Raw genomic sequence first — 12,500 nt, 5'->3', positions numbered from 1 at the left:
CATTAATGTTTCCAAAGGACACTTTTTCAGCAGGTTTCTAACTCGACATGAATGAAAAAGAGCTGGCGGATTCTGTTTTTGGAGGTCTCATGGCTAAGGCCATGGGAAAGATGGTACATGAGAGCGAAATCTGCCCTCTTGTCGAGTATGATTTTATTTTTTTTAAATTATTCCGATGCAAAATATTTTGAAAAATGTGCTCTAAAAATACGATTACCTGTCCCGACGCGATCGATTTTATTCAAATATTTTCTAATTACAAAAGAGTGTGCGGCTGTCACTCAAATAAAAGTTTTTTTGGATTCAAAACTTTGGAACAAAAAATAATTTTTTAAAAATTTATCGCTTCTGAACTTGGGCCAATTTTATTTTTGTTTTTCTGTCAGAAAGAACAAAACAGGATATCCCTGTTGATAACGTCAATACTGCTCTTTTGCATAATGAAAAGCAATCGTGTCGAGACCTCGGTCCGTATTTTTAAGACGAAAATCACAAAATTTCCGCATCTGGATAATACCAAAGTTATTGAATCTTTTCTGCAGAAAGGAAATTTGGAATTTTCAGCCAAATCGAAGGAAAAGGTCAAACAAACGAAGAACTGCAAGGATTGAGATTGAGTCTCAGTGATTTGCTCTTACGTCATCCCGATAAGTTCATAAATTGTGGAAATAGAAATTGGAGACTTAATCAAAACAATCATGCTTTCCAACAGTTAGCCGAATCGATTAGTGATAAGAAATCGGGAAAAGGTGGAAAACGTTCGGCGAGAGGTGGATCAAATCTTCCAAGTTTCAATCGAGCACGTAGTGGTGGAATTCCAAGAAATCACAATCAAACGCATGGATTTAGACAAAGTTAGCATTATCCTTAACGGTTTTTTGCAATTATTTTCGGAATAATTATTCTTAATCTATTTGAAATAATGAACTTTTTTAGGTGCACCGGCTCACCGTGGTCATCATCGTCCACCAGCAGGCAATCATGGATCATCATTCCGTCCAAATCTGAATATTTCACAACCTAATCCATCAAATGATTATTCGAAAATGACAGGCCTTCATTATCCTGTTTCCAGAAACGTGCTGGCGTCGAACAACGGCTCGAATAGCAGATTGTAAGCTTTTTTACTGTGGCGGCTCCAGAACTAGCGATCAGAGAATTTTGCAAAGCCGCGGTGCTGTTTTCTTCAGAATTTTATTTTGAAAATCTGTTATTTTCCAGGCGTTTTCTACCTTTTTGTATTTTTTCCTAACGCAGAGAAATTAATTTTTCCAAACGGATTTCCGTATTTTTCGCGTTTTTGGCAAAAAAATTCTTGAAAAAAACGAAAAATTCTTGAAAACTGGCGAACTGACCCCTTAATAAGGATATATATTTCAAAAAAATAAAAATATATATAAATTAAATCTGTACCCCTTCAGAGGTGTTCAAAAATTATCTAAAAAATTCACGTAGTGTCCGTTCTTCTGAAAATTGACTGAGCGTTTCAAAACTCTTCTTATTCGATAAATTTCACAATTTATCAGCTCAAACCAACCACCTCGACGAGAAGATCATCATGAGAAGATGATCATGAGGACACCATATAGAGACCCTTCTCCACGACGCGGAAACAATTATGGAGACATAAGAGGACGTCCAGACTCTCGTGATGGATATAATGGTGATAGAGGTTGGATATTTATTTATTAAATTGTTAACCGAAAAATGATTTCAGTTTTATTTATAATGTTTTCATATCTTCTTAAAATATTTTTAAAAGTGTATTTTACTGAAAATCATAAAAGTCTTCAAACATTTTGTTCATGTCAAAAAATTTATGAAAAATTGAAAAATCCGCAGAAATGGAAGTCTAAAATTACGATACTATTTAAAGGCGCACACTTTTTATTTTAATTTTCCAGATTCGACTCGTTACTCTTCGCCACGCCGCAATGAGCAACCAGGAAGACCGTCTTCTCGTGGATCGAATATTTCCGATTACTCACAATTCTCCAGTGACACAAATGCAGAATCAAATACAGAACGACGTTCTCGTCCAGATGCTTCATCACCTGATCTTGCTGATCTTGCTCGGAGATTCAATTCGTCGTCTATCAATGTACAACCACAACCATTGGAATCAGTAGCCTCTAGTGATGTTTTATCAAAGAAGATTGCAAAGGCCGTTCGGAAGATCATGAAAAAACTAAACGAAGGCGAAAAATTGTCACTGGAAAATTTATTCGACGAAATAGAAAGGAAGAACAAAATTTTGTAAGATTTTTTTGAAATCAACAGATAATAATAAATTTCTTGTAGAATACCTGGAAAGAACGGTAAGGAGAAGGAAGACTTCTTGAAGGATCTCAAGAAAATAATGCCTAAATTGCTTTCCGCTTTGACTATTGACACTGAAACCGTAAGTTTTTCAACGGCTAGCATGAAATTCTAAAAAACTTGATTAAGATCCGAACGAAAATTAGCGTAAAGTGGAAAAATTGCTTAAAAAAATTTTTTTCGTACGAAAATAATAAAATGTGTAGGGCTTTTTGTATAGGGCTTAGGGCGTCTGTTTATAAATTTTACGTTTTTCCAAAAATTCGACAAAAATAAGATTTTCCGAGAAATAGCTCAACATTTTTTAAAAGATTTACATTAAGCGTTACTATTAATGAAAACTCTGGAAACTTTTGGAAATTAATATGATTTTCCAATATAAATATATTTCAGGGCGACCTGACTTGGAACGAGGCAGCAGTTACCACAGATTCACCAATTCATGAATATATGGAAGATGACCTTCATTATTATGTTGTTGATTACGTCAAAATGTTGGATAAGGCTCGATTTAGAGTCACTGATGAAGCTGAAAGATTGTCGAATGCTACTGGAGTCAGAATGGAACGTACTTGTGAAAAACTGACATATGTATTATTCATCACATTCGAAGGAGAATATCGTTATGCGTCGGGGAGTAAGACTGGTAATTCAATTTTATTATTACGAAAACATTAAATTCTGCGAATGCGTATTGCACAGTGTATCTGACGCGCAAAATATCTCGTAGCGAAAACTACAGTAATTATTAAAAATTACTACTGTAGCACGGATGTCGATTTACATGTTCGAAAGTGAATACCGTATTTCCTCTATTAGTCTTGCATGCAAGACTAATTTTCAATCAACCCGTAGGGGTGCAGGACTATTAGAGGCTGCAAGACTAATTTTCGAAAGCCCAATAACTTTGGAAAAGTTACCAAGTTTTGCTGAAAACTTAACTTTATACCGTTTAAGCCATGAATAAGCATTCCTTTTCAATATTTCATAAGTTATTTAATCACTTTCAAGTTCAATTTATCTAAAAATAAAAAATTTTTGAAGTTTCCTCATAGTATAGCTGGCCAGGATAAAACTGGGGTTCAAGACTAATAGAGAAAATACGGTATCTTTTCGAATTGTGACAGCGAAATTTTATTCTCCTGTAATGTTTGTAGTTTTTTGTCAACTGGAGGCTGTTTTAAAATGTTTCATCAATAAATGATAAAAACAATACAAAATCGGACCAGCGCTTCAGTAATCACCTGAAGGATTACTGTAGTTTACGCTACGAGATATTTTGCGCGATACGCATTTTCAGAATTCAGTGTTCCCGTATATGCAAATATCTAAAGAAATTAATTTTCAGAAGTGCTCAAGATTTCAAAAATCACAACTGTCGGCGATGCACCTGAATTCTATCAAACTTCTTTTGAACATAAAATCTTTGAAAATGTACCGGCAAATGCACTTGTCAAGTGTGGAATTGTTCGATATCAAAATGTTCAAAAGTTTGCAGTCCGTCCTGAGGAGTATATAAAACCATATGAAAAGATGAATCAAGAGATTCAGTGAGTTTTACTCTTACTCTTCAAGTACATTATTTTCTGATTAAAACGTTGCTCAACTGTGACTCCCTGAAATTTCGATCGAAAATATTAAAATTAATTGATTTCGCTACTTTCAAGTTATTCCGAGTCGCTCCAAAACTGGACATTCTCAGACTTTTGATGATGTTCAGGAATGGGCTCATATATGTATTTAAAATCATCGAAAATCTACGAAAATCCACTCTTGGAACATCTCTACTTTTAATCAGAATTCAATATTTTTAATTTCAGAGACTTCATGTCTCAAATTCGAAATGAAAAGAGCGTGCCATTTGAAATGTGGAGACCAAATCATGCGTGTTTAGTACAATTGAATGATTCAACAACTATTCTCAAATGGAGTCGTGCCATGATCATAAAAATAGAGACGCAGGTAATAAATAGATTGTATAGGTTTCGATTTTCTCATCCGTTTACTTTCAGCTCATTTTTCTGTTCATTCTGGACAGTGGATTCCGAAAAGTTGTACCAAGTTCCGATTTGAGATTAATGCCGCAAAAGTTTGCAAAACTACCACCATTTGCAATTCCTTGCACTCTCGATGAATCAGAGGATGACAAGGATAATATTGAATTTGGTGGAAAGGAATATTTATCCAATGGTCCTGGAAATCTCAGTGTTACTTGCAGCGGAGCCGCAACAGCCTCTGTAAGGGTTTTTAATCATTTAGGTGTACCATTATTTTTAATAAAATTTCCGTTAAGTTGCCAAAATTTAATTGAGACGTTGGGATTTAGCTTTAAATGAAAGAAAAACAACTTTAATTTTTTGGAAGTACTCCATTAAAAAACAATTTTTTTTCAATTTTGCTAAAATGGAAGAATGTGCCAATTATTGTTCAACTCCGGCGCAAATAAATAAAAAAAAACCTAATTTTGGCTTTTTTGCGTTTTCTGACTAATTCAAAAATAGGCTTAATCGATAGTTTTTTCCTGTAAATTTGAAAAACGGTGTTACAAATTAAATATCGGAGAAAATGTCTAGAATCCCCGATGAATCTATCTAGAAAACGCAAAAATCTCAAAATTAGAGCACTAAAGATTATAATTTTTTACACAATTATATTTTGTCATTACAGTACATTTTCCATCAATTAAAGCAATCCCCACTAGACTGTATACTCCACGTTTGAAACTTTCAAAGAATGGAAAAAATAAATTTTTAAAATTTCAGGACGGGATCCTCACATATCCAATAAAGTTATTCTCTACATGCCACGGTGGACCCTTGACGAATATCAAAGACGTCTTTATCTGAACTTCAAATCATGTTTCTATCTAAATGTTGTCGTAGAAACGGACCGAAACACTCATTTCACAAATTTCTTTACTTTTTTGCCGAAACGATGTTTCAAGACTTCGAGATTTTTTTTGTTTTATGCCCGTTTTCTACTGTTGTGGTGTTATGTACGATCATCTATGATTCCTGTCAAAAATGCAGAATTCCCCCATTTTTTCCCAACTAACGTTTTTCTATTTGTTTTGATCCCATACTTTTCCTTATAGTAGTTTGGAATGTATATCCGAATTTCAGAAATTCCGTCTAAAAGCTGCAACGTTTCTGCCCATCGCTCAACTTGCTTTCTGTTCACCCTTTCACTCTCAAAGGACATTTCGAAACTCCATACCGTTATTCCTTTTCTTAACCCCCTTCTCACACAAATGCTGAGCCCATTGTTCTGACCGTTTTTTCTTCAATTCTTGGAAGTATAAACTTTTTGAGTATTTATTCACATCAAACAATATACATGAGATAACATAAGTAAGAAATATAGAGGTTCTGAGATCAGGTTAAATCGGTAAATCTAGACAAAAATGTAAAGTTCATAATTTCGCAGTTTTCTGAAACGCGTATTTAGAGGCGCACGGATATATTCGGAAAGGTCTGGCCACGAGAAAAGTTAGGAAAGTCCGACTAAAAAACGTTCAGTTCCCGTTTATTCATTTTCCTGTAGTACGTTTCTATAAATATCTCATGTCCAACGTTTTTGTTTTTTGAAAAACGGCCCCGAAAAGATCGAAAAATACAACTATAAACTCTTGTTTCGCGGCGAGATCCATCCAAATGAACCCTTGTGCCTTTAAGAAGGTTTCTCAGAAAATTGCGAAAAATATAATGAATAAAATTGTCTGTCTTAAAATGTTTGAATATCCTAATATTCTTCATCATTTGGATCGAATGAATCAACTCCAACTTCTTCATAATCTTTTTCCAATGCAGCCATATCTTCTCTTGCTTCAGAGAATTCACCTTCTTCCATTCCTTCTCCAACATACCAATGAACAAATGCTCTTTTTGCGTACATTAAATCAAATTTATGATCAAGACGAGCCCATGCTTCTTGTATTGCTGTTGTATTTGACAACATGCACACGGCACGTTGAAGCTTTGCCATATCACCACCTGAAAATTAAAAAATTCGAATTATTGGATCGTCTATGAGAAATTACGAGAATCAGAATTTTGTATTTTAACATCTTGGTCGTTAGAACAAGCGAAATTGCACTTAATGTATTTAAATAAATTCAAAATTTTCGAAAGTAACTGTTTTTTTTCGGCTAACGGCTAATTCGGCTAATATTAGCCGAGTTAGCCGGTCGGCTAAAATTCGGCTAATTCGGCTAACTTTATCAGTTTCTGGTGAGAACTTATGCCATAAATTACGAGCAGAGGCTAGGCCCATCAAGCGACAGGAGTTACAGTAACTAGTGGTCAGCGTGGCGGGACCAATGTGGGTAAGATATGGTGAATAATATGGGGGAAGTTATCATATTTAAAGGTACACACATCCACGTAATTAAATATTTGGTCTTATGAGACTATTGTATTCAGAAAAAGTACTGACGATATCCCCAAACTTTTCTCTTCAATTATGTTAAAAGCTCAAACTTCTTTACAACTCGGCTTTTAAAATTTTTACTAATTTGCAAATTTTTCAATGCTTTGTGTTTTTTCTCGCTAGCAACTCATGCACGCTTTACATGATGTGTTAAACTCATTTGAACAAAGCACGAAAAACAATAGATTTCAGATTTTCTAGCTGTTTGAAATGTGTTCCAAACGGCGATTTGCGCACGTCGCGAATTAACTATGTTCTAAGCCTATCTTGACCTAAAAAACTGCTCTACTCATTGATTATAAAGTATTAACAATTAGATATTTCAATTTCTGCATTTTAAGATTAAAATCATTTGAATACCTGGAACAACAGTCGGTGGTTGATAATTGATGCCAACTTTAAAACCAGTTGGACACCAATCCACAAATTGAATTGCTCTTTTAGTTTTGATTGTTGAAATTGCAGAATTAATTTCTTTTGGTACAACATCTCCACGATACAAAAGGCAACATGCCATATACTTTCCATTTCTTGGATCACACTTCACCATTTGACTTCCTGGTTCAAAGCACACATTTGTGATTTCAGACACCGACAGTTGTTCGTGATATGCTTTTTCTCTGAAATAAGAAATCATTGATGCAGTAGGCTGAATGTATTTTGTAGCCGATGGAAAAAGCTGCACGGAGCAATAAACCAAAATAACTAAATTTGAAATCTAATATTCCCCTTGAATATGTTGATAAATTATTAATAATAGATATTTTTACTATTTCCACCTAAATTGCAAGTGCTTGAAATGTAACTATTTATAGTAGACAAATTTCTATTCTAAAAAACATGTTTAAGGGTTTGTATGAAAAACAAATAGTAAAAAGATTTTTTTGAAGGAAAAACTCACGCCGAAATGATTGGAGCATATGTGACAAGTGGAAAGTGAATACGGGGATATGGAACCAAATTAGTCTACAAAAATTATTTTAAAGTGAAAAGAAAATGAAGAAAATATAAAAACCTGAAACTCTGTCAAATCAACATTCAACGCTCCATCGAAACGAAGTGAAGCAGTAATTGATGATACAACTTGTGCCAAAAGACGATTTAAATGAGTATATGTTGGACTTCTGACACCTAGATTCACTTTTGTTATCTCATAAATTGCCTCATTATCCATTATAAATGAACAATCCGAATGTTCCAATGTTGTATGAGTTGTCAAAAGTGAATTGTATGGCTCTACCATTGCTGTAATATTACTCGAGTTTATTTTCAGTTTATAGATTTTTTTTTTTTAGTTTTTTTTAATTTGAAAATCTTCTGTTTTCCATTAACTGTTTTTACAACAATAGGCAGAATCTATCAAATTAAATAGAAATAAGAGAAATAAATAAGAGAAAGCTCACAATAAAAGTTTTAAAATATACTTTTGTAGTTTCAAAAAGTCATTTGAAATAGTTATTTTCAAATGAAATATTTCCATTTCTTTTGATGGTTTCCAAAGTTATAAAAAAAAATCGAAATGAAAATAAATCGAAATGAAAAATAAATTTGCATGCGAGGTCTTTCTCTAGATAAGTGTTTCTGTAAGGTGTAAAAACAGTTAGATCGTATCCGGTCAGAAAAACTTTTTTGGATTAAGAAAAAACTAACATGTACTGATCTGAGGAGCTGGATAAATACTAAATTCCAACTTTGCCTTCTTTCCATAATCAATCGATAATCTCTCCATAACAAGAGAAGTAAATCCACTTCCAGTTCCACCACCGAATGAATGAAAAATGAGAAATCCTTGAAGTGACTGACATCTTTCTGTCAAACGACGAACACGATCCATTACAACATCAATGAGTTCTTTTCCAATTGTATAATGTCCACGTGCATAATTATTTGCTGCATCTTCTTTTCCACTGATTAATTGCTCTGGATGGAAGAGCTTTGCGTAAGTTCCTGTGCGTACCTGCAAATTTATTTGTAGTGTAAACGGAAATTACCAAGAATTCTAAAGCCTGTCGATAATTTCTGAAAAAACTTTATTCTAAAATGATGTCCAAACATTCGAGTTGTCCGTTTAAAAGGATAATGCATCTCAATTTTCATAAACAAAGAAACCAGAGGTATGCGGCCAATCTCAAAATTTGTCGCGCTCGAAACTTTCGTCAAAAATTTTTAATGGTGCCTCAAACCAGAGCTTGAGTTTTTTCTAATTAGCGAATTAGCTAATTAACCCAGCTTTTTCTGAAATTTTGAACACAAAAGTCTAGAGGCATTTTCGAGAGGTCTCCTTTTGAAATTCGATCTCATGGGTTCTTTTTCTGTCTTTTAGAGCATTAAAAAGCATTTTCTTCGCCTAAAGATCTTTGTAAATTGCAACTATATTTAGCAACATTTTGGAAGTTCGTTGCAAAGTTCTATGGCATATCTCAATTATCGTATTTCCTCTATTAGTTTTGAACCTTACTGTTCAAATTTGATAGTTTATATCTCCTTTGATTTAAAAATTATCAACTGAAAAATAGGTTTTATTTCTTTTTTAGCTATATGTAGCTAATTATATATTGATATCTTCAAAATAAACCTAGACATGACCTTTCAAAATGAAGTAGCTGAATGTAATAGATGGAAATGTTATTCTAATGATTCTCCTCTTCCCAAATTTTCATATGTTACGTGACATCTGTTTTCTCTACAGTCAACACAAACTATACTCCAAATTAACGACGAATGGTTCTCCCCCTCGGTGCTAAAAACATCTAAATCTGAGTTTAACGGTTTGTCACCACTCAGTCTCTCTTGTTGTGTTCATTCATATATTTGTCTACACAAAATACGGGCTACTCATCCTTCGAAAATTATACATAACACTTTGACCATTGAAATCTGTCAAAATGATGCCTATGACGAGTCAACCAATCTGCGCAAAAAGTTGATCCCCTCCGCAACCCACGCAAATAAATATTTCGCTTTTTTTGTTTCAAATCATTTGACAGATGGTCTTTGATAAATCAAACAATAAGTTATGAAATTTGAAATTCCGCTTTGTTATATCGAACGCACAATTTGAACGAAAAAAGCTATAATCTCTTCCAGATAGCGTTTAGGATGCGACATGGTTATAGCTTTAACGTTTGATTCAAAGTCACCCCTCTCCCCGACTCTGGCTCACTTTTGAAAGACTCTGAAAGTTTTTCTCTCGGCAAATCCGCGCCACTTTCAACCAACTGTAGTCACTTTCTAGCTAATTTGGCAAACTTGGCGAAATTTGGCGAAAGTGGGTGAAAGATGACAAAAGTGGACGAATGTTGCCGAAAGTTGGTTGGAAAGTCGTACTCCATCTTTAATGAGTATAGAGCGAAATATTGCAACATAAGAAACTTGGCACTCCGTGTACTCTTTTTTTTTTAATTTTTGATAACAGAAAGAAACAAAAAAAAAGTGTACATCCCCTCATAATCAGATCCACTTATAATAAAGTGTATCAAAACTCAACAATAGACTACAAACCTCATCGATGACAGTCGGTTCGAGGTCAACAAAAATGGCACGTGGTACGTGTTTTCCAGATGGAGTCTCCGAAAAGAAGGTATTATACGATTGATCCTCAACTCCATAGCTTGTATCATCAGGCATAAGACCGTCTGGAGTGATTCCGTGTTCCAAGCAATACAGTTCCCAACAGGCATTTCCGATTTGAACACCGGCTTGGCCGATATGAATCGAAACTATTTCACGCATTTTTCCATTTGGAGCCATGGTTCTGAAAATTTTATAGATTTCAGGTTTGAAGGTACTCATAGACATCAAAGAGGAACGAGAAGAAGCCAAATTACGGTTTTCAGAAAATTCCTACAATTTTTGCAGCCGGTAATATATCGGGGTAAAGTGGTACAATGAGAGTGAAGTACTGTATCATTACCGTACTAAAAATGCTTGAGTTGCGCTATTTCAGAATTTATTGGTGAACCTGTCAGTTTGAGGAGCACCGCAAAAATTGTTGAAATACATTTTCATATATATTTTTTCAGCAAGTTTATTTGAAGATGTTTCTGATCCCCTCAAAACACATTTAAAATTGTCAACATTTTGATATCTCTTAACATTTTGCTTGTGTTGACTGTTCATTGATCCCTGCAATCATTTCTCTAGCCTTCTGTCTAGTTTTCCAAATTGACCGCCATGCGAACAAAATGAATGAAATTGTACCATTTTTCACTTTCTACGTGCAAAATTAAAAAAGAAAGTATTACTTTGTAACCGATAACTCATCAAAACAGAGAACATCCCACGCATTGAATCGAACAATGGAATCATTACAAGATCATGACACATCTTGAGTATTTTTACCTTCACAATAATTAAAAAAAAATAGCTAAGAATTACTAGAAAACTTCACGATAATTTGAATCAATAATATAGACTACCTTTCCGAACAATGATATCACAAAGTAAGGTCAACTGGATTTTTAGTGACTCATGTGAACACTTGCATATCCGTCTACGAAATATCATTTTGCAGGTTTTGTACGACTGTTGGAAAATTATTTTGACAATTTAAAATTCAAAGTTGTAAAGCATAAATGGGAAATTATTTTTATGCTTTATTTGAAGGTAACAGTGCGATCAAAATGCTACGTAATCGCGCAAATTTATGAATTCCAAATTGCCGAAATATGACTAATCTCCTCTGCTAATCACTTGGTGACTAAAAGATCAACTTTTATCAGTTTTCAAAAATTTCCAAATTTCCAGAAACGTCAATAATGATTCAAATTGATAACAAAAGTTAAGATTATTAAAAAATTATGATTTTTCTGCAAACTTCGCAACTTTTCAAGTAACAATGATTCATTTCATTAAATAATTTGAAATATCAATCAAAATAAATCTTCTTCCGCTCTCTATCTTACAGATAATACAGTGTTAATGTCATTCAATACCCCTTCAATTCGAATTTTGTAGAGTTTCATCAACTGAAACTCATGATTTATATCCTGTTTAGAGAAACTTTTTTTTTTTGGAATTAGGTAACACAGCTTGAGTTTGAATTCTGTATTTTCTTCCGGAAACAATTTGGTATTTAAGATGATAAAACATCAATTCAATAGACTGTTATGTTATCAACCAATTCGTCGTAATTTTCTAGCATTTTTTGGTTTCTTTTTTTTATTTTCTAAAATCTCTAATAGTATCAAGAAAAATTCCCAAAACACCACAATGCGTGGAAATTTTTTAATAGTTTCAAAAGGTATTAATGAAAATCCCACCAGTTTTTTAACTGTAATGTTATTCAACATTTTGTTTTAAAAGCACATCGTTGGGGCCCAGTAGGGTTTGTTGTTTGGGTTACTGTAGTGGTACTGTAGAAGTAGGAAATTCATATATAAGCTATAAAAAAACATTTCCACAAAATTGACAAATTTTCCTCAATCAAAAGTGATTAGCACTTTAAAAGTTTAATCAAGGACACTACTTCATGCTCAAAATGTTTCTAATCAATTTCTCAACAAGTTTTTGCAAGTAATGTCAATTTACAAGTCACTAAATTTATTTTAAAGAGTGTTTGAGATGTTCCCGTAAAGCTCCTGGAGAATACTATATACATTTTTTTTCAAAGGTTGCATTCTCACAAATTAGAGTCTCATTGTTCGGTGCAACACGAACGTTCTAATAAAATTTCTCTAAATCACTCTTCCCTCCGCTTAAAAAATCAGGTATCCTAGAAATAAGTGTTCTAGTTTGCCTTCTCCCAGCGCGTC

At 33.7% G+C, this 12,500-nt stretch overlaps 2 protein-coding genes across 2 annotated transcripts; one reads left to right on the top strand and one right to left on the bottom strand.

Moving 5' to 3' along the window:
- The first annotated feature begins 30 nt into the window (after positions 1-30).
- On the top strand, positions 31-5,635 carry rsd-6 (Tudor domain-containing protein). Its single transcript, NM_059868.10, has 11 exons — positions 31-145; positions 565-854; positions 937-1,114; positions 1,527-1,672; positions 1,905-2,256; positions 2,302-2,401; positions 2,713-2,965; positions 3,668-3,869; positions 4,140-4,281; positions 4,332-4,556; positions 5,082-5,635. Exons 1-11 carry the CDS (start codon positions 48-50, stop codon positions 5,163-5,165), a joined length of 2,070 nt encoding a protein of 689 aa, NP_492269.2. The 5' UTR covers positions 31-47; the 3' UTR covers positions 5,166-5,635.
- Positions 5,616-10,507, bottom strand: tba-5 (Tubulin alpha chain). Its single transcript, NM_059867.3, has 6 exons — positions 10,249-10,507; positions 8,398-8,704; positions 7,763-7,992; positions 7,649-7,713; positions 7,108-7,367; positions 5,616-6,311 (listed from the first exon to the last, which is right to left on the bottom strand). The coding sequence occupies exons 1-6, from the start codon at positions 10,477-10,479 to the stop codon at positions 6,061-6,063; spliced, it is 1,344 nt and encodes a 447-aa protein (NP_492268.1). The 5' UTR covers positions 10,480-10,507; the 3' UTR covers positions 5,616-6,060.
- Positions 10,508-12,500: the final 1,993 nt, after the last annotated feature.

The sequence above is a fragment of the Caenorhabditis elegans genome, chromosome I (genome assembly GCF_000002985.6).
Source record: "Caenorhabditis elegans chromosome I".
NCBI classification, from domain to species: domain Eukaryota; kingdom Metazoa; phylum Nematoda; class Chromadorea; order Rhabditida; family Rhabditidae; genus Caenorhabditis; species Caenorhabditis elegans.
This window is presented reverse-complemented; position numbering and strand designations above follow the sequence as displayed.

Excerpts from the sequence above, each read along its gene's own strand:
- rsd-6 (NM_059868.10), top strand. The coding sequence starts at position 48 with ATGAATGAAAAAGAGCTGGCGGATTCTGTTTTTGGAGGTCTCATGGCT. Across the intron at positions 1,673-1,904 it reads TGGATATAATGGTGATAGAG|ATTCGACTCGTTACTCTTCG; the intron begins GTTGGATATTTA and ends TTAATTTTCCAG. Across the intron at positions 3,870-4,139 it reads AAGATGAATCAAGAGATTCA|AGACTTCATGTCTCAAATTC; the intron begins GTGAGTTTTACT and ends TTTTAATTTCAG.
- tba-5 (NM_059867.3), bottom strand. The coding sequence starts at position 10,479 with ATGCGTGAAATAGTTTCGATTCATATCGGCCAAGCCGGTGTTCAAATC. Across the intron at positions 7,714-7,762 it reads TTGATTTGACAGAGTTTCAG|ACTAATTTGGTTCCATATCC; the intron begins GTTTTTATATTT and ends TAATTTTTGTAG. Across the intron at positions 7,368-7,648 it reads TATGCTCCAATCATTTCGGC|AGAAAAAGCATATCACGAAC; the intron begins GTGAGTTTTTCC and ends TTCTTATTTCAG.